The sequence below is a fragment of the Tigriopus californicus genome, chromosome 1 (genome assembly GCF_007210705.1).
Source record: "Tigriopus californicus strain San Diego chromosome 1, Tcal_SD_v2.1, whole genome shotgun sequence".
Taxonomy (NCBI): Eukaryota; Metazoa; Arthropoda; class Copepoda; order Harpacticoida; family Harpacticidae; genus Tigriopus; species Tigriopus californicus.
Genome location: NC_081440.1, coordinates 4,048,174 through 4,073,192, shown reverse-complemented (window position 1 = coordinate 4,073,192; position 25,019 = coordinate 4,048,174). Strand labels below are relative to the sequence as shown.

Sequence of the window (25,019 nt, the reverse complement as noted above, 5' to 3'; positions counted from 1 at the left end):
ACTTTGAATAACCACGTACATTTGCACTTAGATACCTACTGGCTTTTCCACAAATAATTGCAATGGCTTTAAAAATAAGATTTGGATATTTTTACCCTAGACTTCAAATATTAAATATCGAGTACTTTTCAGGTTCAGATGGGCCTCCCGGAGTGGTAGGACCACAAGGGGGTGTTGGGGCCATTGGAGCGTCAGGACCTGTTGGACCCTTGGAAACCTTGGCCGGATGGGCCAGTGGTCCATTTGGCATGCCTGGGATTCCGCGTGTTCCAGCTCCTGGATCCCCGGTTCTGGAGGTGACGGAGGCGGAGGTTCGACCATAACTGGAAATTGTAACGGAATGAACAATTGCAATACTGAGATTATCCCCACTACTACTACAACTCCACCCGATTGTGACGGTAAGCTCAATAATTTGTATTCCAATTTGTCTCTTTCACCTCTTTACCAGCCAACTGAATGAGTTTTATTTCGGCTTTACCGTAGGCCCTGAAGTCACAAATTTTGCTAACACACCAACGGAAACAGACACAACCACTTTGTATTTGTCTGACGAAGAAGTATCTTTTGATGACGCCAAAGCTCAATGTGATGGTGCTGGCGACGGGTTCTTTCTAGCCACATTGACCGATCAAGAGGAAGCAGATAGTGTTTTTGGCGTCACCGGAAGTATGAATCATGGAAGGTATAACCATTGATCGTTTAGTGCAAAGTATCTTATTTCTATTCTAGTGATGCAAGTCTGGGTGGGACTAAGGTCTGATATTATGGTTAATTGTGAAAACGAAGAATGTAATGGTCAAGTCACATGGGAAGGTGGCAAAGGCGACTACATGCACAGCGATTTGGGATACAATATTCAATTTAAACGCAATCGTCCTTCTTGCATTCGAACAAAGCCGGGAATACTGATTGATGTCCCATGTTCAGCCACGCGCAAATTTCTGTGTCAAAGGGATAAACCGGATGGTTGTCCTCTCAAATAGAGAGCTAGCTCCCTTTGTTATTGGTTATGTTAAGAATTCTTGGCATTCAATTGCTAAGGCATCAACCACATCTTCCCAATTTCATGTCTCAATTTAAATGTCCAATTAAAAAAAAACTACAATATTGTTCACTAAGGTATTAATCATGCATCACAAGGGTGCGAAAAAAAGCATTTAATTCTGGGATTGGGATGAATATCAAGTTGTTCGAGACAAGGAGTTTCGACTTAGCTTAATATGCAGGCCTCTTGCGCCCCCTACTCCTCTATAGAGGAGCCAAAAAACCAGAGGAGGTTTTGAGACATATATTGAGATTTTATGCCAGTCGCAATACACAATACAAGAGCTAAAAACTAAGGCAGAGTTCATTCTATTTTCCCATTTTCCTAATACAAGACCCCATAGTTGTGAAGTATTTCATGAAATACAAATAAAATTGGTGATTCAAACCCTATCGGTACTCCTGTATCTTTGTGGACACCCACCCACTCCAAACATGGACTTCTAGAGATTTGGACTGCAAACGGATTCGATAATTCGTACCTCCTTCACCTTTCACGTCTGCCAACTTCAACAAATGATAGAACCACAAGATCTTCTCGAATTGATGAACTTGGTCAGATTAGGCCGAAAGTAATGCTCGGGGTACTCGGGAGATGTAGTCAAATTTATGAGGTAATGACTACGTAAAATTTGAATTTTCGGCTAACTCTTAATCAACTACATAAGCCTTAAACCTTAGCTTTCTGAAACGAACCGTCTTAGCAAGAAATGAGATAAAAGGACTTGCCTTGAATTGTGGAGATCCAAGTTTCTTAAGAATCTTATTACTTTGATTCTGCCAGAAATTCCGCAAGGTGCATAGTTGGCATCTATGGTTCTCTCGGGAGGTTACTATCATTTGCTAATAAGAGAAGATCAACAAAGTTGCTGGGTTTTGACTGGAAATTTAAGTCGGGTGACTCAACTTTTTTCCAATGGCTAGTAACGTTTCTTGGCATTTCTGATAGAGCCCATTTTTTTCACAAAACTCAAAGCCTTTAATCGTTTATTGTAGACGACATGGTGTCGTAAGCTTCATCTACATTGACAATCTTTTCATTTTGGGACACTCTAAGGCAGACTGTCTTAAAAAGTTGCTTTTGTCCGCTCGGTCTTTCGGCGAGCGGGTTTTGATGAATCTTACGAAACGTTTCAATCCCTTACCCAAATTGGGATCTTTTTTGGCCTTTCGCTAAATACGGTCTCTTGTACGGTTCATCCCCCGAAAGAAAAACTCGAAAGAATCCGGGCTATCCTCATTGTCAAAGACTTAGCAACTCCAAGAGATATATCGAAAGTTTATGGCCTTTTAGCTTCTTGTAACTTGTGCATAAGTTTTTTAGAAACTTAGGGCTATCATCAATTTGATGGGTGCTTCAAATCTTAGAATCATTTCTTTTGAAGGGCGGTCTCGAATTTCCGAATCGTGTAGTGGTCACTTCGCTTTTCGTGAAATTGCATAATATGCTATAGGACACGCTCACGGGGATCTTTGTTTACCCCTTTGCACTTGAGCGCCTCCTTTTGACTAAGCACTGGTACAAGTAACCAAACCTGCCCGCTAATGCCAGTGATGCAAAATTGGCGTTTCAAAGTGGTTTTAACACAGCTGATGTTTCCTCCTACACCTTCTCAAAAATGTGTTTGAAGCCCCAAACTTGCATCACCGACACTGGTACCAGCAAACAAACCAACCTGCCAGAGCTTGCCTAAACATCCCCAAAAGTACAGCTTTTGTTGAGAGGTTTTCTCCATTTACCCCGTATTCAAACCGAATCAAGGATGAATGGAAATTAGGCGGAAACGTGTAAATATATTGGGTTCATATTTCCGGGGCCTACTTTGTCAGGGGAAGAGCTAATTAGGTTGTTGTAAAATATTAAGGATTTTATGTGATTTAAACCCAGTATGGTTTATGAGCACATTTTAGCACGATTACCCAACTGATTGAACATATAGAGCAGGTTATTGAGGGACTGGAAAGGCACGAGTCAGTTGATGAGGTTTATCTCAACTTTGCTAAAGCCTATGACAAGGTTCTCAATTGTTTAAGAAGTTTCATTTCTGGTAGGAATCAATTAGTTAAGGTTGAGGGATCCCTTAGTGACATACATGATGTCGAGTTGGGTGTCCCTCAGGGCTCCATTTAGGTTCTCTCCTTTTCATCATCTTCATTGCTCCGCTTCAGAAGCTTGGCAGTATTATTGTCAGTATTTTTTCCTACGCTGATGATACAAAATTGGTAGTTGGTAGGAATGGTCAGAATTCCGGTTATTTGGTAGCAGTAAGGAAGTCCGCCCAAAAAATATTTTTGAGCGACACCCTGATAAATTTTGCGTCGAATTGCCGCATTATTTGACACGCTGAGCTCTCGTCCAATCAGATTTGAGGATGAGCAGCTCATATTCAATGCAGAGAAGCCAACATTTTAAATTGTTCCAGGGTTGAATCCATTGCCGGTGTTGAAAGTATGGTGTAGACGTTAGTTGCCATCTCGGATGCGAAACAGCTGAAAAAGAAGCTGCCGTAGACGTTATGGAGAAGCATGACAAAGCTCGAAGTTCTCTGATCTTCATTTGCCTCGATTGATCTGCTCAGGCCATTCCCAATACCAGGTTTCATGCCTTTGTGGGTACCTTTGTAGTCCAAGACTACAATCCTTTGGATCCCTGTAGACGTTAGTTGTCATCTCGGATGCGAAACAACTGCAAAAGAAGCTGGCGTATAGGTTGCGCGATTTTAAGTATCTCATTTCGTGATTAGCCTTATTTTGTAACCACTTATGGTATGGGAATCTGAAGCTTAGGTACTCATAAGAATCTTCAAAAGGACTGAATAATATCTTTAGCATTAAAGTTTTGAAGTCCTATGACAGTAAAGCCACGTCACCTCAATCCCGAAGTTGAAGCCGAGTCAACACATATCATGGAATGCATCTGAAGCTAATCCGGAAAGTGTGGCTCAGCCCTCTATGGGACCCTTTTAAAATAAATGTTTCCAGATTCTATATCGTGGGTGTAAACGGTGTAAACATCCTTGCACCCAAAGGCACCTGGAGACCAATGAGAGGAAGCTAATTCCCATTAAGACCCTTGAGCGAGTGACGAGAACGATTTTGTTGGACAAGAAGAACCAAAACCAACCCCTTGCCTTAGCTTTGTCAGGCCTACCAAGATCATTTTCATCACTGACAGTTCCCAAGACTTCACCTGATAAACCTAATTTGAAAGTTGAAACTTTGCTTCATATTAAAAACAACACTGGCTTGAGCACCAAGAACGTTTTGAAAGTGACGCAAGGGATCCTATCCGATGTCAGAGTGGAACCAGGCCTGCAACAGGCACTCACTGAGGCCAACTCTCGGTGGACAGGATTGTACAATGTCTCTGATGTCAATCTTCTCTATCAGGCAATCTCATTTCCTGTGATCTATTGCAACAATCCCGATAAATTCATCCACTAAAGACTTAATGAAAGAAGAATCAGGAGTCAAGAAGTTTTTCTACGCTTGTCAATCGATGAAGGCAAGGGATTTCTCAAGATCAGTGGGATTTTGGTGATGAAAGATCTGACTCAAGAGATGACAATGTTCATGACAACAATGAATGGCTGATTATTTAGACTTCCATCAATGAAGCTAACCCTTGTAAATCCTTCAACAAATGCCTTGAACTCATATAATTATTGTGATTAAAGATGAAGGATTACTGAAAGTTTAACATGCCAAAAGTACCAAACCTAGTCGGGATCGTAGAATTGTGGAGGATTGATAAAGGATTGTTTTGATTTGATAGTGAAAAAGTATAATTCGTTCATGCTTAGCCTGGCCAATTCCACTTGTTTGTGCCCTAACAGTAGCGAATGAAATTGTCCGCAAATTTTTAAGTCAAGAAATATGAAAGAGAAAAGAAGAGCTTACTTTTTTGGCAACACTTATGTCCCAAAAGAAACATGATAAGTAGGCAAAACTAGGGTACCCTAAGAATTTTCAGCCCATTACTTTTGGAAAAACTTGCATTAATGAACTACTACCTAATGTGTTCTCGTCAGATTCTAGAGTTCCTCTCAACAGTCTAGCAATCCCGCAAACCACAATGTCATTATAATTTTGTGGTACTTAAATTAATGGCTACCCAAATGTGTTGAAACATTGCATCTCATAAAGCAGAGCCATGGAGGTGTACTGTTTGAACGTTTTTGGCACATAAATATGTGAGTGACGTGGCATCTGCCGAAAATCATAGTCCACCTTCTAGCATCTTAGAATCTATGACAGAAAAAGTTTTTCAACACTGAAAGCTTTCATAGTGGCCCTGCATGTTTGTCTATGGTTTTTTTTTTGAAAGAGGCTGAAGAGGATGGGGACATTTTTGTAATGCTGAAACAAGTGAAAATTTTGATTATTTGGCCATACCTCAATTTCAGTAGAAAAATGCATTGCCATTTTGTCCAAAATCGTGCCACTTTGTATGATTTATTGAGAAAGCAGCCGTGAAAAAATGATTGTCTCTGAAGTTGAAAACTTCAACTTGAAAATCTCTATTGAAAGAGTAACGTGTGTACTCTATTTGCACTAAACACATAGCATGTTACTTCTAGAGAGAGGAATTGATGATCATTCAAGTGAAGCATGATTTACAATTAAAACGCGTCAATTTGTGCCCAAAAGTGTGCTGTACATTAATCAATTGCTTTGAAGTATGAAACTGACAGTGCGATAGATATAATTGCCGACGGACAACTTGCAGTCTTGCAAAGCATCCACAAAGCTGAGGAAAAATATGCCAATACCTATGATATTTGGGTCAAAAAACGCCTAAAGTCATTCAAAAACGCCAGCAACCCACCTAATCAGCATATCCGTCAATGTTGAAAAAGGCCAGAAAACGGCCAGATTCATCTTCCCCCCCAAAAGAAAAAACTCCCCGCCAGACAGAATCTAAAAAGGCTAGAAATAGGAAAATCTGGCCGGCTAAACCGCCATCTGGCAGCACTGCTCAACCAACTCAGAGATTGGGTCGGTAAAATTCGATACCCTGAGAATTTTCAGCCCATTACTTTTGGAAAAAGATGCATTAATGAACTACTACCTAATGTGTTATCTTCAGATTCTAGAGTTCCTCTCGACAGTCTAGCAATCCTTCAAACCACCATGTCATTGTAATTTTATGGTACTTAAATTAATGGCTACCCAAATGTGTCAAAGTAGTTGCATTGTGAAATCCACAGAGTAGGGTAAAATATTTGCCACTCTGCTAATTTGCACTCCACAATCTTGAAATGTCTGGTCATAACAGTCATTGGTGACAACAAGTTCTGTGTTTGACACAAATAGTAAACGGAAGTACACGAAATTCAACTCATGCAGAAAAGCATCTGACTGTACATTGAAGTGCCTTAGAATACTACGAGAATATCGGACGTTTTTCTGGCGTTTTTTTAAAATAAATTTGGCGATGAATGTCTTGAATTGGCGTTTTGGGGGGTCATCTGGCGTTTTTAGCCTGTCGCGACCTGGCAGCACTGGACGATTCCCTCCCCAGTGAGCAGTGTTGCCAGATGTGGTGATTTATCACCAAACTGGTGATTTTTCAAGTAATTTTGGGACAAAATTTTGCTTCTGATGATTGGTGATTTACAGCGAAAGGATCTCAAAATCTGGTGATTTTGAAAAATCCGAAAAATCCAACTTTGGTTGGCTATGGTTGGGTAAAATAGGAAACCTTTTTTTTTTTTAAGTGCACATAGGTTTGAAATAGATCATAAACATATTACAAGCTTATGTTTTTTTTTCAATCTGAAATAGCTCTTTTATCTTTGCACCTTTTTAAGATACTCTAATTCAAATATTGGAATTTACTTCTGTTTGAATAATGAACTTCTCCTTTAAAAATCAGGTAAATCTTGACGTCTTCTCATGATTTTTGTGGTAAATGGTCATGAGGTGGATGTTTAGTTTCAGAAAAATTGACTTACCATTACTTTTATGAAACTTGAAAACCTTTCTTTTTTTAACAAAATTGTTCTGCAATACACTTGTTAGGCTCTGGCATTATTGCGTTTTAGTTTTTGAACTGAGATTTATCTTTTTAACAAAATGTTAACAATGTGCAAAATGCTGATCAGTCTAAGAAGAAGCATGGACAAGGCAAAATCTGCACGCTAGGGATAGCAGGTTCAAATCCCAACGCCGGAAGTTATCATGATATAATTTTCCTTTTCATCTACGTGTTGCTTGATAGGGAAGGCAAAAGCAGCCCTTGCAACCTCCAGAACGTGTTGGTGCCTATGTTTTGGAAAGTGTATTTGCAAATTTTTGTGCAAATTCGGTCGATTTTTTTTTCAGGCAAATTTGTTGTCAATAAGGATCATGCTAATCTTCAAATTTTGGCCGGCCCTACAAATAACAACAAAGCTCATGAGGTGATTGCATTTTGATATTTGGTTATTTTTCTTTAGAACCCCAAAATCTGGTGATGAAACTGGTTATTTTTGGCAAAAGTTAGGTGATAATCGATCCATTTGATCTGGCAGCACTGCCAGTGAGTGACTGAGTGGTACACAGTAAACAACTACACCGCTACCTCCTTCCTCCCCTCCCACCCCCTAAATCCACGCCCAAAAGATGATGTCTACTCTAAAGGACTACCTCAAAGCCATAGAAAACGATCGAAAAGCCTTTTATGAGCGACTCTATGAGAAAGTAATGGTTGTTGAACCACTCCCGATCATACATACATCAGTGGGTTCGTCGATATTAATGATTTTATGCTTTTAGTACGCCCAGTTAGATGCGGCGACCAATGAGGAAGACGAGGCTGAAGGGAGTTTTGCCTTAAGCGATGATGGAGATTGGGATGTGGGCGACTTTCATATTCCCAGCCCCATCCCTCTCCGGAACGAGCGCTTCCAGGAATATGTTCAATCTCACGCTCTTTACTACGAGGAAGGTAAGTCCCCGGATTTGGATCCAAGGGATACTTTCAGTTTGTAGATGAGAAAACGGGGCTGACATATGGCTTGTTGCTTCGCCACGTGCCGAACGTGACTGGCCTTGTAAAATCGTTGTTGGGGTTCAAGCTAGGTTGTGAAAATGTGGATGTGCCATGAAGTTCGATGCATGCGGCACACTTGTAGCTTGAAGATTGAGAGCCAATCCTGAGCAATGTTGTGCACAATTTACATCCACTAATATCAGTTTTTTTCAGCCCAATCCGTTCTTGGCGAAGTTCACCATCTCGAAGAAGAACCGACCGAAGATATCATCATTCATTGTTTCGGATCGGACACGGAGGAATATTCGGAGACGGACGATGATTCACCCCGCCAAAATCAATCCACCCCGTTGGTTGATCCCTTAGAAGAGAAGAATGGGATATCCACCATGACCCCCATCCTTCCTTTGCCAAGGACGACCTCGCCGCGCGCCCGAAGAAATATCTGTCCATCATTTACCGACGAAATCGCCCTCTCACCCCCGGCAAAAGATCAGATGAAAGCGATTTCGCTTGTAGCTCCCAAACGCTCCGAAGCTAAAAGCCCGATTCATATCGTTCAAAATGGCCCCGAGTTCCTCAAGAAAACAGGGAAACTGAACAAGAAGCATCCATCGTGGAGGGATGAATCGTTAGCGGACTCAACCTTGGCGAATCTTAAAAGCTTAGTGAAGACCCCCAAAGTTCGATCTCCTGCCAAACCAAACCATGACACGCCCAAAATATCATACAAGAAATCACCTCAAACGCCTCAGAATAGAAAGAAAACCACGACGGCCTTGCCCAAAGTTGCCGATGACGATACCCCCCCCGTGGAACCGGCTTTAAAAGGGTCATCGAAGGCGATGACAGTGAAGGGCAAAGCAAACTCGTCCAAGGCGAAAAAGACCACCAAGGCCGCGTCTCCNAATGGCTCGTAAAGGCTCTCGTTTTCGTTTGCCTTCATCGACTAAAATCTTTCCATTAAGGAACCATGAGTTATTTTCTCTCTTATTGAAGGACCAGCTAAACATTCGTGGAAGGGAAAGCAATTCCTAGATTTTATCTACATCATTCGTAACCTTTTGATATCCCTTCTAATTCAAGGCATGGATTCAGGGAATGCATTCCTAACAACAGCCATTTTTTCATAACGTGATTTTAATCTTGGGCAATCGATCACGATTTCAAGATAGTAAAGCTCATGGTTGGACAAAGCCTGAGGCAAATAAAGGATTAGTAGTCAGTAGTCATAGATTCGAATATAAGTGTATTTCAAATTCCTGAAAATTGTTATGGTACTCCCAAGTTCAAAAATGGTCCAGAACAATAATGACATACCACACATAGTAATACTTGTCAAGCCTATATTGGGGCGAATGCGCAAATAAAAAATCCTACAGAGTCAAACGAGATTGAAGGAGAGGTTTCATTTTCATCATTCCACTGCATTGGTATAAAACAATCCAATAATCAAAGAGATCAATTCCATGATGGAATCATCTCAATGCTCAAAATGGTTGGATTCAGGTAGCCCAATTTCCTTCTAATTTAAATATTTGGGTCACCCACCCTGTCAAACAACTGACACAACTTCAATATCCCGGTCAATATTTATAAACTCACTCTAACATTGTGTCAACGTAGGATATGGGATTGTAATTTCCCTCTAGACCTATGTACGCGCACAGGAAGTCATGAAATATTCCTACAAATGGCCGAAGGTGGAGCCCTAGATGTCGGCATTGGCGAACAGAATCAAGGCTTGGACATTGACCAACTTGTCTTGTGTCGCCCCACACAAGTTCAATCTAGCTCTGGGTCAATATCTGTGGCCAGTGTTAACACCGTTAGCACTGGCGCTTCCGTTGCTGCTACTGGTTCCGTTTCCGCCAAGCATGACGTCACTCTCTGCATATTCCGTGTGAGCGTCGTCATCCACGAGATCCCCGGAGCTGTGCTGACCCACATGACCATTGACACGCCCCATGGTACCGCCTAAAGCACTTGGAGAGCGAAGGTTTTCGGCCGTACATGATCCTCGCAAGATTCCGTCATCTCTCTGGAACGAAGAACGTCTTTAAATGATAACTTGGTTTCAGTCCAATACTTTGAGGAAGGGAAATTGGGGCTTATTTCTATTTAACGAACTAGACAGATTGTTCCATAGAAGACCCTTGAGACGTCTCGGGTTGAATCGAGATTCGGTCGCGATTAGGTTGTCCTGTGGATTGGTCCTGTGGATTTGTCCTGTGGATTTGTCCTGTGGAATGCTGACTAACAAGCCCATTCTTTGATTGTGCTCGCCTGTACTGGAACTGGGTCGAAGTGCCACCAATGCTTTTGGAGGTCAATTATATTCTCTCTCTCGCCATAAACCACCCAAATGAAGAGAAACTCGCTCTCCCTGACTTGATTTATGGCCACTTTGCGCATTGTACACTGTACACGGTGTGCCTGCTGTACCGTACATCCGCCGGGGGGGGGCAAATGGCATGGAAACGATGAGTTTGATACAAGTTGTTTGCTCACAAGGTGGACTTTATCTTTCGTTTTGTTCAGTTAACATTTGCATTTCCCCCTAAAATTGGCAAAAAGAGAGTGGTTCAAGAACCCCCTAATGGTGGACCAACGGTATCAAAACCGTCTTGACGACCAGAAGAGTGAATAAAATCCTAAGGAATCATGGGCTTATTGAAGAGCATAAAATTAGTTGCAGCATCAAGATTGATTTTTCTCATTTTAGTTTTCCTTCAGCCGTTCGCCATATTTCACAAATCTTGATGTTAGCACTAAGACTTGTTTTTCAGGCACTATATAAGGAAATCATGGCTAAACAAGCCTTGAGAATTGAGATAACTCTCCAAAATCAGAAGAATGCAAGATTATATTCACCCTTTAGCCACTTCATCTTTGGAGCTAATGATAAACATTCTTCCCACGGACTCATAGAGCTTCGCGTCCGAGGGCAAGGATCCAATTTCCTGATCCGTGAGTTGGGCGTGAGTCATGCTCCGTTTGTAGTTCTCAATCTGCAAATCCGACAACTTCATCTTTTGCTGCGTCTCCAACATCTTGGCTTGGAGCTCGCCAAAAGCCTTCTTCAACTCCATGTCCGGGGCTTTCTTGTCCGACATTGCGACTGATAATCAATTCGGAATCTAGTTCGGAATCCCTATTTGCTCAACTTGAGCACACCTGGTCCAAACTCAGTTTCGGTGGCTTGCCGCACGACAGCTGAATCTAACGCCCCAGGATTTCAGTATTCTCTCAACCTCTATAAGATCAACTCTGGTTTTAGTTCGATTTGAGCCTCAGGTGAGAAAGTTGGGTTTAAATGAAGAGGATGATCTCTTCAGTAGTCTCTGGGATCCTAAGGTTTCGCTTTTGGCACAATGGGATGGTCTCATTTTGGAAGAAGGGGGGGAACACATTTTGGCGCTGATCCGACTTTAAGGACCCCAATGTGAGAGGCCAAGAGCGAGAAGCATTAAGAGCCTGGAAAGAGCGGTATTGAATTTTAAGTGGAAACATTTAATGTTGCAATTATGAATAATTTGCTCGTCGATTATATCCGGACTTGTCTTGTGAGCCAAGGATCTTCTGGCTCGGGATTCCAGCATAATTCATTGCTCCCATGGTTATAATTTGCCCCGAATCATTTTACCCAAGACCAAGATTTGCTCTTTGGGTGAAGCGTTGCTATTTAATAGCTCTGTTCTATGGGCGGGTTCATATTTTCATTCCTGGTATTTTTTGNGGACAAGTAATTCCTGATTCGACCCCTTGGAAGTCTCACCGAGTGATGCAACGCTTCCCGATTCAAGGTGTTGTCGCGTGAGTGGCTCATGGCAATGACATCGCGGACATCGCGGAAGGATTGAGCAGTGTGCATCATGCTGGTCCAAATGGCTCCGGCCCCATTACCGTTGTGGTTTCGACTTGGTTCGTGGTCCTCGAGGTCATGACTGTTCTGATGAGCCAAAGAGGATACCAGGTGAGCATTGTGTGGTAAAGTGGCAGAGCTATAGCTAGGTCGAGCTTGGGAATGTCCATTGACCAAAAGTTCCGCCGTGTTTGCCAGATTGGCCAGGTGACCATTTCCATTGAGGGTTGTCATCATGGGCTCGGTCTGTACGGAAACCGAGATCGAGGGAATGTGCCCACCCAAATGTGTGCTCATCGTGCCACCCGACGGCGAAATGTGGAAGCTCTCTTGAAGTCTGCGCCGCATATAATTCTTCTCACACCGATAGATTACGAAACTGGAACGGAAAGAGAGGCAAGTTGATAGTGGCCTAATATCTTTTTTGTAACACATTGGAGTCTGATCATGTAGTGCATTCTGAAAGCACACAATCCAAGGAGACCAAGCGACAAGATGGTGTCATTAGCATCGTGGTTAATGTTCTCCCCCGCCTATTTACCATTCGTCATCATCATGATTGTCGTAGCCGACACTTGTCTTTTATTCATCCTTTCCTCCTTCTCGAGCAATCACAACCAAACATCCAATGAGCGAGAAGACATGCCAGAGCATAACATGGACACATACTCAATGGAGAAGTTGGAAGGCACTACGTGTATGGACATTCATCTGCTCGTCTAATCAGTTGTTTATGGTATCCTTCAAAGTAACCCGTTTGAAAAAAAAAAACGGAGCAATATACCTCCATCTTCATTTACGTGCGACGTGAGACTCCAACCGCAATCATCCAGAAGAATTTGAATGATATTTTACCACCTCTCATCGTGATCATAAGGAAATGGTAGTGTATAAATGCAAATGAGCGTAAGGTCCCCTTTAACGAGTCTGGAATAGGATAGGCTCATAAGCCAAAATGGCATGGCTGGTCACGAAAGGTAATGAATACGCACCGTTATTGCCTCTCTTTTGTGCTTGCAATCATTTATTCTGATTTCACCAACACATGGCTTTGATAGTGATACCCTCGTACCAACAGATCTCCCCTTTTCGTTGCTCATTGCTCCCTGCTTGCCAGTTGGTGATGCTCAACGCTTCTCACTTAAAAGGATCTGGATGGCACGACATCCAAGTCTTCAATAAGTCAGTACATGGTATCTGAACTTTCCCTTAATTTGTATCATAGGCTGGGTCGAGCCAATGAAATCAAGTGACTTCCTCAAGTTCTATGCCGAATACGTACTAGAAAGTGACACCAGTGAAGAATCGTATGGCCAGAACCGCTGATTAATCCCGAATAAAGTTGAGGGAGTCGATATCAAGTGGGATAAGAATGGAGCAATCGGATTATGTGATTCGGGCCACACAAACCCACCGAGATATAAATCGTACGTAGGGTCAAGAGTCAACTCTCAATGGAGAATTGGAATGGTCGAGGGAGAGCTCTTTTCTTGGCTTTGTTATTTTCGCACCCGTGATCGAACCCTTAGTGTTGTTGGTTATGGGAGGGTTGACAAGAATCGTATTGGTTTGTCTAGCCACAAGAGACTTCTTCCAATAAGTCTAATGAACATGGAGCCACGTGTCAAACAAAGGGGTGAGAACTAAGAGCAATCACCACAAAATCGATCATCCTCTTCTTTTGACGACAGACTTGGTCAGACTCATTTTCCGAGCAAGTATTATTATCCAAAACAATGGAAGTCAGTCAACCCTTGCGGCTTTCGTTATTTTCCTCAAGGCCAGGGCAGACTTTTTTCAAGTTCTTTATCCACCTTTGAGTATTGTTCCATAATTATGCCTCGCTTGGGTGGTTCTCCAGGTTCTTTTGTGCGCAGACAATGGCATTCTATAATATTTGGGATCCTTACTAAGAAACAACGATCCCTCCAAGTTGATGGTTTTGATATGATGGGGAAATTGACTTGTTTTATAACTTGGTTGTCCATTTATTCATAACGATGCTTCTGTTAAGGACCTGTTTCTTAATGTTGAAATGAAGACGATTTTTGGCTTGAGATGTGCGCTTATTGTTGGTATTGGTGCATGAGGAATGTATACAGAATCTGGCATCCTGATTAAAAGTGGAAAGGGTCCAAAAGGCGATGTCGTTGTGTCTGTTTTCGTATGCCATGCCTGTTCTCTCTCATGCCAAATGCCTCCAGTGAACACCCCGAGATTTCCGATACAACATATCGCAAACCCTTTCCGAGCCAGCAAGCACTTATGGCATATCCTGATTTCGTTGCTCATTTTGGCAACGAGGGCAATGTTCATTGCTCTTGTTTTCTTTTGCCGACAATAAAGGAGAGGAAGCGATCCATCCGGATTTCTTGCCTCGAAAGCGATCGTCTTTTCAAACTTGAGGACCAATGGATTTTGAATTGAAATTCTCAGTGGGTGGTTAGCTTCGATTCACACCCGGGCATCCAACCCCGAAGACGACCAAGATAAGAGCGAAGATTTCAAGGACAAGTGGTCTCCTGCGCTCCTTTTCCGTCAAACATAAGTCTATATCAGGTAAAGTTCAAGTATGCTCCCCTCAATCACCTTGTAAATCTCGTCAGTTCATACCATGTGGAGCGGTGATGGAAAGAAAAACTTTGGCCATTGTGGAGTCAAAGCCCATATTGAGGGATTTTCTGGCAAGCTGACTTCCCCGCTGTTCCAACCCTAAGAAGAGAGAGATGGGATCAAGAGCGAAAAGAAGACGGAAAAGAAGTCAAAAGAAAAGTCGAGAAAACCTTCGAGGAGTTTCGGGGCTGGCCAACTAGATTGCACTTGGTCAGGTGAGATGATCATCATATGGTCAATGCTCGATCTGGTGGAACGGATTGTTTTCCCTTGGAACTTCCCAAGAGAAAACCTGAATTACAGTGTGTTTATGTGGGTGATCCGTCCAATAATGTTTTTGTTTCTTAACAATACCAGCCTTCTGTTTATATCTGCCTTCTTCCCGTTTTTTCTACACCAACTAAAGAAGATGAGGAAGAGGGTTCCATTATTGAAATTCCTGCCCCTCCAATTTACCTAGCATCAAATTGGATTGGCCATTTCTCTCTCAGTTGGGGTCACACACTCTTTCAAGGCCTTGCCATAACTCATCGGACGAATTTTCCTTCAAAGTAAGACTGAAGCAGATATAACGCAAGGCGGGTCCTCAAATTGTGCTGAAGATGCCCCTAACCTGATTTATTGTGCCAAAGGTCAATCTGCATTGGGTAATGACCTTCCCCAAGTGAAGTATTTAGGTCGAAAGATCAGTTACATCTCAATTAATCGTGAGACATGTTACGCTTGTCTCACTAGTGAGAGTCGTAATGTTCTCATTGACTCAGGAGCGCCGGAACCCAACCCTTTTAGTGTGTTCCCTTATGGCCGATTGCTTGGCCTTCGTCTTGGCAATCCTGTGCGCTATCTGGAACAAACGAAACAAACGCCTAACCTTCACCTTTAGCCGAGAAGAAGGTGGAGCAAACCAACCATGTGCACAAGTTCGGGTCCTCAAACCTCGGAACCTTGCGGCTCCACGATAAGATCAACCACCAGAAACATCTTGACGAGCCATCAATAGACCCAGATGACATTGCTTATAGTAGTGCTTAGTACGAGAACGATCGGCCATGTTCCATGTTTACTCACTCTGGCTCGCTCGCTGGCAAGATCTGCCGTTTTCGTCTTCATTCACAACATTTCTTGTCCCGCTAACATCGAGGTTGGTATTCAACACGATCGAGGCACAACTCAAAAGAGTCGGGCGGGATCAAATCTGTTCCACAAAACGGGACTGTTGATGAAGAAACCCACTATCTTCATTCTCGGTTGATTAAGTTGAAGATCGGGGAGACGTTCCAAGGTTATTGATGGATGATCATTTACTCCGTCAATTGCTAAACACATATTGTGGAATGTCAATTCATGAGTTTCATCTTACTACAACTCTCAGGTATATGGTGTAAAAAATGTTTTATTTGGAGAAAAATCCCTGCATTACGTGTTATGCGCTTCAAATCCTCAAAATATGATTTCGGATCTCTATGGCGTTTCAGTTTTAATCTCAGACAATATGGTCCATTTTTGCCGCCGAGTTTGTGCCCAATTAACTAATCCAGTCATGGTTGACGAGCATCAAATGTGAAAACTCTACCTATCAATGTGGTTAAAAAGCTTGCCAGTCCCATCGTCTGCCAACTGCTTGCACAATGATACTCCAACTGGAGTCAACTTTTGGCCATTCATTTTTGAGGGAAAGTTCAAAATGTTCCGCAGATCAAGTGGGAGATGCAATAATTTGTTTCCCTATCTAAAATCCCCAATGTTATCTTTCTTTGTCTGCCTCTCTGTTTCTCATTCAGCGTTCCAGTCAGCAGGCCCCTCTCCGGTCCCACGCTCCTTAAAGTGTTCCATTTCCAAGTGGGACGTCACGGTCCGCTCTCATTTACTAGGTTCCCCCATTTCTTGCTCTTCTTCCATCAGTACTAGTTGGATGGGGATAGTATTGCAAGCAAATCAAGTTGAGGCAAGATTTAATCACCGTCATTAGTTGGCTCTTTCTCTGCTCCTCGTTTTTTTCTTCACACCATTGTGCTTCAGCCAGTAACCACCCCAAGTGTTCCAATTCACAGATTGAGATCCACGTGCTCGAATTAGACGTTTTAGCATGTTAGCTCGCTCTGATTCATTTGGCTTTGACAAGACAAATGAGGAACATCCAATTTCAATTTGATTTCGAGTATTCCACTCAGAAACGCATTGGTGGGATTGGAGATGGATCAATCACGACGCTAGCGATTTCTTGGAACGAAAAGCTCGAAAAAATTAAAACCGGAACTTTGATCTAATTTTTATTCCGATCCGATTTATGTTACGCTTTTCAGCTTGAAGCAAGGACTTGTCCCTCAACCGGTTGGAATATTTATGGATCTTCGATGATCATGATGATGTGGAACAAACCACTTTTGGGGAGAATTCATTATTCAAATGTGAAGGAGTCTTTGAAAATGTAGAGCAAAATCCTCAACTAAAGCGAGGGGGATGAGATGAAAATTTGAACTCCTTACTCCCCATCATGAGCATGAAAAAAAAAATAGACGGTAGAACTCAACCCAACTGACGCCTTCAGAGGAATTCTTTGGTTACACCAGTCGCTTGATATTGGTCCATTCCTCTCATTCTAGGCCTCTAGAACCACGAAAAGCCCACGAGATAAAGAATGAAGGGGAAAATGACATGTGCTGAGACTTGTATGGTTTCTCGGCCCTTTTTTGAGGTTTTTTGTCTCCCTCGATTCACTGTGAACAACCCAGGAACCCTGCAAGGCTTGAACCTCACACACAAAGCGACACCAATATGTTTTATGCATAACCAGTGCGGGTCAGCCAAATCGATTTTCGCTCTAATCTAATTGAACTGTGCCAATTACAAAGCGTGAATGAATCCCTCATTCGTCTGATGCAAGCTTCAAATTGCTCCGTAGTCCTTCCGGTTTCTAGTCATAAACCAAATCAGATAGTCGGCAGGGAAGAAATCAATCCGTCTTCATCAATAGAAGTCAGCGATTTATGGCCCATTGGTTCGATGGGAACACGTGGGTTCATTGTATTACAAGGGGCGGGGGCGGGAATCTCTCATCTACCCAGGGTGCATCTGTGCCAAAACACTGGATTGGAAGGGCTCTCAAATAGAGATGAATAGAACGAAGAGGCGAAAGGTAGTATGTCGAGCTGCATTAGCAGACCAGAGAATGCCTGGGGTTGTTAGTTGGAGTTGGTTTCCCTTCAACTGGACTAAATGGTTTCCTATGAGGGTGTAGATTGACATGCAAAACCATTACTCCAGGGATGAAGGAATCCGTAGGAATGATTCACCAGATAGCTTAGTACACACCTACTTGGGACGTCAGTTGACAGCTCCTCAAGCACGGACTGTTGTGAGCTCATTGATCAAACCCTCAATTTCTTATGCATACGAAAATATTGTGGCGATAAGTGGTTGAAAGGATTTTGCCAAGTTCTCGTGTATCAGCGCCCTCTTACCTGAGCAACGCTTGCAAATCTAGTGGTTTAACGGGCTTGAAAACTTGAAACACGTACCCTTATCTTAATTAAACTTCTTTTGAATGGAGATCAATCATCGCTTCGTTTGCTAAAATCAAGATTTATTATTTGAATATAAAAGAGGGCTTAATTGTACGGCCACCTTTAGAGTAATCTTGAAAAAGTGGATCAATGGTCGTCAGAGTAAACAATTACTTACACATAAGTAGACGACCACGAGATACGTGGCTAACTTGTTCCTTTCAGGGTCTAGCAACATAGTCACATTAGTTATTACTTAGTTAGGCCTGAGTCTGGGCCTACAGTCGAGCTGTCTTGGCCAGTGTGTCTCATCCTTACATATTCGGGGGACTCGTTTTATGGCATCATGTTATCTTATTTGAGGATGGAGGATCTTCGACCGAGACCCGACATCCCACCACCCCCGATGACCCGATACCAAAGAGGACAGTTATTTATGGCCCAGAACGAAAGATGAAACCCAAAGTTAGGGATGATTTTTTTCCTCCTTCTAGCCCTGCATGATGTCTGGGGAAAGTTTTGGCTCAATGGTCTCGGCCTCGGTGTCTCAAGCTGTTATGCAAGCAAGTGGAGTCCGGGACTTTTTCATAAGAATCATCAAATCTGGCCCAATTCTTAAGAGAAGAAAAGAGCAAGATGGAGAAGACGGAACGGGTAGAAAAATGGCCAACAACGAGTTCGTGATCTGTCTTGAGGTGGAAAATACGTTTCATCCCTGGATTCTCTTTTTCCCTCCCCTTGGTTGGGACTAGACTAAAAACTCTCAACAATGGTATCACCACATCATGGTCTTCAACAGAAGCTACAATGACTTTGTTGTCAAAGAGAGAGAGAAAAAAAAGTTGAGGTCCTACGAAATTCTTCGACCCACTCCCACCAACTTACGAAGTGGAACAACTTTTCGATCCACAGCAAGAGTAAAGACGGTAGATGCTACTGTACCCCTTACAAGGGCGAAGAATAAACCGGGGCAATGGTAAAGCGTCCAAGATTCGATTACGAATTAAGTCATTGGATTCGCGAAAGGTCTCAAATCCAAATAATTTCTTGGGAACCTTGTTCGCTCCAAAGGACGGAAACAGTTCACATCTGTGGGTGATGATGGAATAGGCGATAGAGTAATTCTCACTCTCATAGAGATAGGTAGAAGGGGGCACAACGGAAAGTGACATGTTTTGATACAAGTCAGTTGCTTTGGAAAAATGCGGGATGAAGGTGTCAACCACGGGTTCCACTTTTTTGTTAGAGCTGATCATGATCTTGTCCGTGGAGAAAAGCCCATCAAAGCGCCTCATGATGAGATCCTTTTCGTGAAATTGTACGAGGTGCCAACGACTCGTTCCCGATTTTAGGTCACCTGTCATGACACGGATGATGCCCTGGTCTTGGGAGCTCAAGCTCAAAAAACAAGATCATCATCCCTCAGCAATGGGCCCTTCACGGAGCACAACAAACCGTCCCAGATTTCAATGAACTTTATACTACGTATATGTATCCATCCAGTATTGGTAGGGTCGGGACAAGCTCACCAATGAGTCAATCAGGTGCACATGCTACCCCTTTCCTTTTCCTTTTTCTCTTGCTTCTCCTCCTTAAGTGTTCAGTTTCCTTTTTGACGGTGGCCCTTTCAACTGTGTCCCATATTTTGAGCCTAGTCACGCCTGTCCCACTAGAAAAAGGGGAGAAACATTTGAGGACCCCTCATAAATTATCTTACATTCTCAAGAAGCCATGCCTTATATTTTCCTTTAAGGAATAACGAAGAAGACACCCATAATAAGGGACACATTGAGGATTCAGCCTCAAATGAACCCCCTCGGCTTGTTCCGTTCTTTGGCCTTCCTTTTGCAATTGAGTCATAACACGACAGGCAGAAACGAGGTTTCAATTTTTCCAGCTTCCTGTCAAATTCCTACAAGCTCTGGACCTGTTCCACGAGGGCCTGGAACCGGATGTTGCAAATCATTCAACAAGAGAGTTTCTGACATGAACATGCAAATTGTCAACTCTGCTTAGGGCTGTTTCTTGGGGATGGCCGGTTAACTGGATCGTGTTGGTTTTGATCACATGTCCTCAGGTAAGACTTTGGTTTCAAAATGTGGGGTAGTGTGCTTGCTTCTGGATGATATCTACCGAGGCTTGTCTCCAAAGAGGCACATTTCTTAGCCATCGTTCCTCTTTTCCGACCTAGTTTATGCATGGCAAACAAGCTGAGGGATTTCTGACGGATCCTTTCGAGAACTTGGAACAATGTACCAAAGTGGCAAAATAAACAGAAATGGACACTCGGGGATTTCAGAACGGGTTGTTCTTTGAAAAACTACAAAGTGTTCAAGGGAAATGGTCGTCCACTCGAGTGGGACGTGAAAGACAACAACGACGAGGAAGGAACTCCTTTGGGCTGGATTTGTTGGTCCAGGAAAGACGAGGGGGAAACAAGGACTTCAAAAGAGAGAGAGAGAGATTCAAATAGTACATACACAAGCAAGCATGGAAGCAAGGGAGAAAAGAATATCTTTGGCTCCCTTGCCCTCCTCCCCCCTTACCTTCCCTTTGTCCCAGGTAAATACTCATTTTTAAAGCTATGGACCACTTGGCTTGATTAATGAGTTGTGTACTACGAACCTTCGTTACATGAGGAAACGAAGAAACCAGTTTTCTTCTCCTCAATTCAAGGTCTTTTAGGGGTATGCTGCGTGTTCCATCGAGGGATCAAGGTAAGGCTTAGCAGTCGTTGTATTTGGAAAGAGCTTGGCAAGATCTCTGAATAGACACTTGTGGACAGTGTTCCAAATTCGGTTCCAAACGGACAAATAAGCATCCATTCTTTTATTGTGTCCCCAAGGACATGTGCACACTTCAATTCCACTTTCAGGGCAGCAATTCTTGGACCAGGAACAAAGGGAATAAGCCAATGGGAATTCAAGCAAGATAGCGGAACTAGTTGATCAAGTCACGTCAAATTTACTTTTTCGTTTGGAGCTCTCCTCAACTTACAGAATGTTAATCTACGAACGACAAACCGGTGCTCACGACATTCCCATGTGAGCACTTGATGGATCCAATAAGGAGCCAAATGATTGGGAGGGAACGATGATCCCTGTTCGACTCAATCAAAGTTATGATCTTTTGTGTTCTCTTAATATCCCCGGCTTCCTGTGGAATCATCGACAAACTGGAAGGAGACTCTTTCACGCTTGCTTACCCCCGAGAGATTCCAGATCTGGAGGGATCTCCTACTTCTCTTTTGAGTTTCTAAAGCTTGTCGACCCTACTCCAAACCAAAAGGAGACCTCCCCCAACGTTTTTTTGCACTGCGTGAACTGGAATAGGAAACCCTCCTGTTTTTGCCGTACTACCAATCCCAAACTCATTTTCCGTACCATGGTTACATGTCCTTCGCCAAAATCATCTGACCTTGCCTGCTGGCGAAGATTTGCGATGAAACGCCAAAGCGATGATCCAAAACTGGGTCTTGTCGCCGGTTGTGGCCGATCAATTAATGCGACCACATGTAGGGAAATGCAAACATGTCATCCCCATTCACTGAGGCTTGGGAGCAATCATTACCCACACCACAGTCATAATAGCACCAGTCAGGCCCTAGGTCAAGAACCATGCGAATTGGTGACAATGGCATAGCTCTGCAGATCATTGGCATGCTTTGGATGCCTGGGGATGGAACGAAAGAAAAAAAGTGAATGTTCCATCCAGAATTTGGGTTGGTGTCCTTGACCAGCGAAGCATTTTTTTGGACAAGGACTTGCGAGCGAGACGAAATCTGGATAATCCTTCGTTGTCACTCACTTTAGTCACTATCAGGGTGCAATGCATTCCAAAGAGATCGCCAGACTGATCTGGTCAGAAAAAAGGACAGATTTAGGGGACCTTGTTGTCCTTGTTTCTTCATGGGTACAATCTTGTTCGTAGTCACTAAATTGCAATCTGACCGATTGTTACATGGACCAAATAACCACAGTTTGGGCACCATACGTATAACAAGGCATAACGCTGATGTTTTACGAAAATGCATAAGGGAGTATTAGAGGTATAATCTACAAGTAAATGCCCCTTGTCTGATATGAGCATACGGACCAAACTTTGTGATCCAATGGCGGCCATTGTCCAAACAGTTTGATAAAGAATTTTCCCACTATTTCCAAACATTGCCATGATTAACCATGTTATCTTTGTCGATCTTGGTTCATTTACAAATCATGAGCCTCGCTTTGGACAGACAAAAAATGTTTTAGTGGCACTCCTGTTTTGATCTCGACACACTTGGACTCTAGCAAGTTTTATGTTATTTTAGGGGTTTTCTTTTCTCTGCTATGGGCTGATCCACATTTGCATTATATATGAAAACTGATTGTGTTTGGTTTGCACGCCCTGCTTTGTTTCACCCTTCAAAGAGCGAGCGTGGTTTTATTGGTACGTGCGTTAATTACGGAGACGCCGTTATCAATATCGATTCCTGCATGCACTCATACACATGTTGGGATATTTTGAGTATCAAATTATTTTATGGGACACATGCAGCCTATTGTCTTCATTATATGGAATATTTGAAGTTCTCTTCCATTTGGGTGTCAGAGAAATATGATTTGGGACCAAATCGGTTTCTTCGTGATCCTTAGTTTAAATGTTATCAATTCTAATTGCCGCGATCCTATTTAAAGATTTCATTATTTGTACGTATCTTGGACACAAGCCTCGTCAGGTGGTCATTTGGCATTATGATTTCCTATTCGATTGACTTGAAGCTGGTGATATAAAGGTGGTAAAGCTGATGCTTTTAAGAAAAAGAATGTGAAAAAGGTATTAAAGAGATCATAACTTGCGTCTCCTTTTACTTTTTTATGAAGCTTTTGGTTGAAGGCCAAAAGGAATGGCCCCATATAGTCTCATTAGTCGAACTGTTTACATTATTCTAATAGTTATTACCAATTTTGAGTCAAAATGATTCTCTAGTAGTTGCGAACTGCTTTTTGGCAGAAAGAGAATCGACTTTGGATTGCGTTTAGATCTGGCAAATCTTGCTAAACACTACGTTTTCTCATGCTAGTCACATTGTTTTAAGAACTTAAAGTTAAGCCCAAAATTAGTCGTTACGGTACACTCCTGACGAGAAAGGTCTTTTTTTACCTATGCCGTACAGACACCGTGGAACGATGGAAAAAAAGTCACTACAACTGACTTGACCGAAGGATCGAGTTTTGGCGGTCAATATATGACAAATATTACAAAAATCTAAGAAAATAATTCAACAGGTAATGCGAAATGCTCATTACCTGATGAAAGCGAGTATGATGAGGACTAGGAATGTGGCGGCCAGGATGATCTCAGTCCTTTCATCCAAGCCTCGATCTCGACCCGCGTTTCCGGTCAGCGTATCGATCACGCTCATATCGTCGCCCAGAAGTCCGGATTCGGCCCGATCATCTCGACTGAGCATGGCTTCGCCATTCGGGTCATGATTGTGATCCGTGGGGATGTTTTCCAGGTTGGGAAAGCATTTGTAAATTCGTCCTCGATTATCACAGATGCATGATACGCCCATCCCATAGGGGTAACACATAGACATTTTGTTCTTACTCATGCTTCTATTGTAGGTGTAGGCAACCTTTTACTTGAGAGTGGATTTGGGAGCTTGAGTTTGATTGTTGGATGAGTTCTTTGAAGGGCAAATCAATCCCTAAAAGTTCGAAATTATTGGTCAGCAGGGAGGGACCCAACCGAGCGTTTATTTACAACGAAACGGCAAAGTTTTGTTTCACTTTAGGGCGAAGTTTCCAAACAGTTCCTTCTCGTAATTGCATGATGAGGGTCACAAAAAACAGTTTTGGCGTACCAATGGAAAAAAGCAGCCAGCTTTCAGGAACAATGAGCGATCTGGATTCTTGATTGCACTCGAGGTTAACACAAGGCAGTTTGAGTTCCGTCAAATGTTCCACGTTCCAATGCGTCTTTCTGTCCCACGGAGGTTCCGCTTTCCCAGATTCCACTCGTTTCAAGGATTGAAACCCTTCCTTTTTTAGCTAGGCTAACCTTCTTCTTATTCACCAAATGATGACATTTTCGTCCAGCTTGCCATACGGCAGGCTTCAAGGGCTTCCTTTCCCATGTTCTTATTGTTCCAATTTACAAGAAGGGTCCTCGCCAAACTTGTACGAATTCCACCTCCCCTTGAACCACGTTGGACACTCAATATTCCACGTCGTTCTCACCTCCGATGGTGGTTGTTTTGTTCATGCCTCCCCTTTGGAGGCGTGTCACATTGGCGCCTTTTTGTCGTGGTTGGGAAGTTGGAACACTCACTACTCTCGTTGTTCCATAATTCACAACTCCCGGTATCCTTGGCTTCCTTTGAATAGATTCATTAGCAAACTGGCGCTTTTTGCATGAACTCGAGGCTTTTACGTTCTTATTCAGGGAACCTCGGACTTGTCTGAGTCAGCTTCGTTCGGCCTGTTGAGAATGGTTCCCGGTACCTCGGGTTCGTTCCAATCGTTCGTTCCTCCGGCCGTTCCTTGGCTCCGTCTCGCCCTCCTTGAGCTCCCGTTACTCTCCCTCTCTCTCGCTCTTTCTGTCGGTCTCTCGATCTCCTCAGTTCAGTCAGTCAGTCAGTCTGTCACTCTATTGGAACTTGAGAGGGCTGGCTGGTGGAACGCTTCTTCCACTGGCTACTAAACCGATTCCTCCTGTCACCACGGACTGCCCACTTAATCCACCGCCACACATGGATGGTTCCCAATGTTGTCGCCTCTCTTCATTGTCGTAATATGGAATGCTTTGGCTGGTTTGGCACTCGTCTCAAAGGGTTATCATTATAGGGGTTATATCTGGACCCGAGTAACTTTAGACGATTGTGTGGCTGGTGAGATCCCCAAAAGAGAGAGAGCTGCTGAAGGAAAACTTGGGACAATGTAAATGAGGGCATCAAACTTGGAACAATTCAAATCAAAGCCCATATCGATTTCCACTTGAACCGCATCAAAACCGCACTTTTTGCCTC

At 42.9% G+C, this 25,019-nt stretch overlaps 4 protein-coding genes across 4 annotated transcripts; 2 read left to right on the top strand and 2 right to left on the bottom strand.

Moving 5' to 3' along the window:
• Positions 1-303: 303 nt before the first annotated feature.
• LOC131882719 (uncharacterized) lies at positions 304-1,182 on the top strand. Its single transcript, XM_059229962.1, has 3 exons — positions 304-401; positions 487-669; positions 733-1,182. The coding sequence occupies exons 1-3, from the start codon at positions 341-343 to the stop codon at positions 984-986; spliced, it is 498 nt and encodes a 165-aa protein (XP_059085945.1). The 5' UTR covers positions 304-340; the 3' UTR covers positions 987-1,182.
• Positions 1,183-7,678: 6,496 nt separating this feature from the next.
• LOC131889783 (uncharacterized) lies at positions 7,679-8,943 on the top strand (the record flags this gene model as incomplete). Its single annotated transcript, XM_059238964.1, is given in 3 exon segments — positions 7,679-7,731; positions 7,807-7,978; positions 8,237-8,943. Coding segments are annotated over 3 exon segments (932 nt in total), but the record flags the coding sequence as incomplete, so codon positions are not given.
• Positions 8,944-9,255: 312 nt separating this feature from the next.
• LOC131883801 (uncharacterized) lies at positions 9,256-24,421 on the bottom strand. Its single transcript, XM_059231374.1, has 3 exons — positions 23,296-24,421; positions 11,802-12,267; positions 9,256-10,064 (listed from the first exon to the last, which is right to left on the bottom strand). The coding sequence occupies exons 1-3, from the start codon at positions 23,601-23,603 to the stop codon at positions 9,825-9,827; spliced, it is 1,014 nt and encodes a 337-aa protein (XP_059087357.1). The 5' UTR covers positions 23,604-24,421; the 3' UTR covers positions 9,256-9,824.
• Positions 10,874-11,251, bottom strand: LOC131883809 (prefoldin subunit 1-like). Its single transcript, XM_059231387.1, has one exon. It carries the CDS (start codon positions 11,137-11,139, stop codon positions 10,894-10,896), a length of 246 nt encoding a protein of 81 aa, XP_059087370.1. The 5' UTR covers positions 11,140-11,251; the 3' UTR covers positions 10,874-10,893.
• Positions 24,422-25,019: the final 598 nt, after the last annotated feature.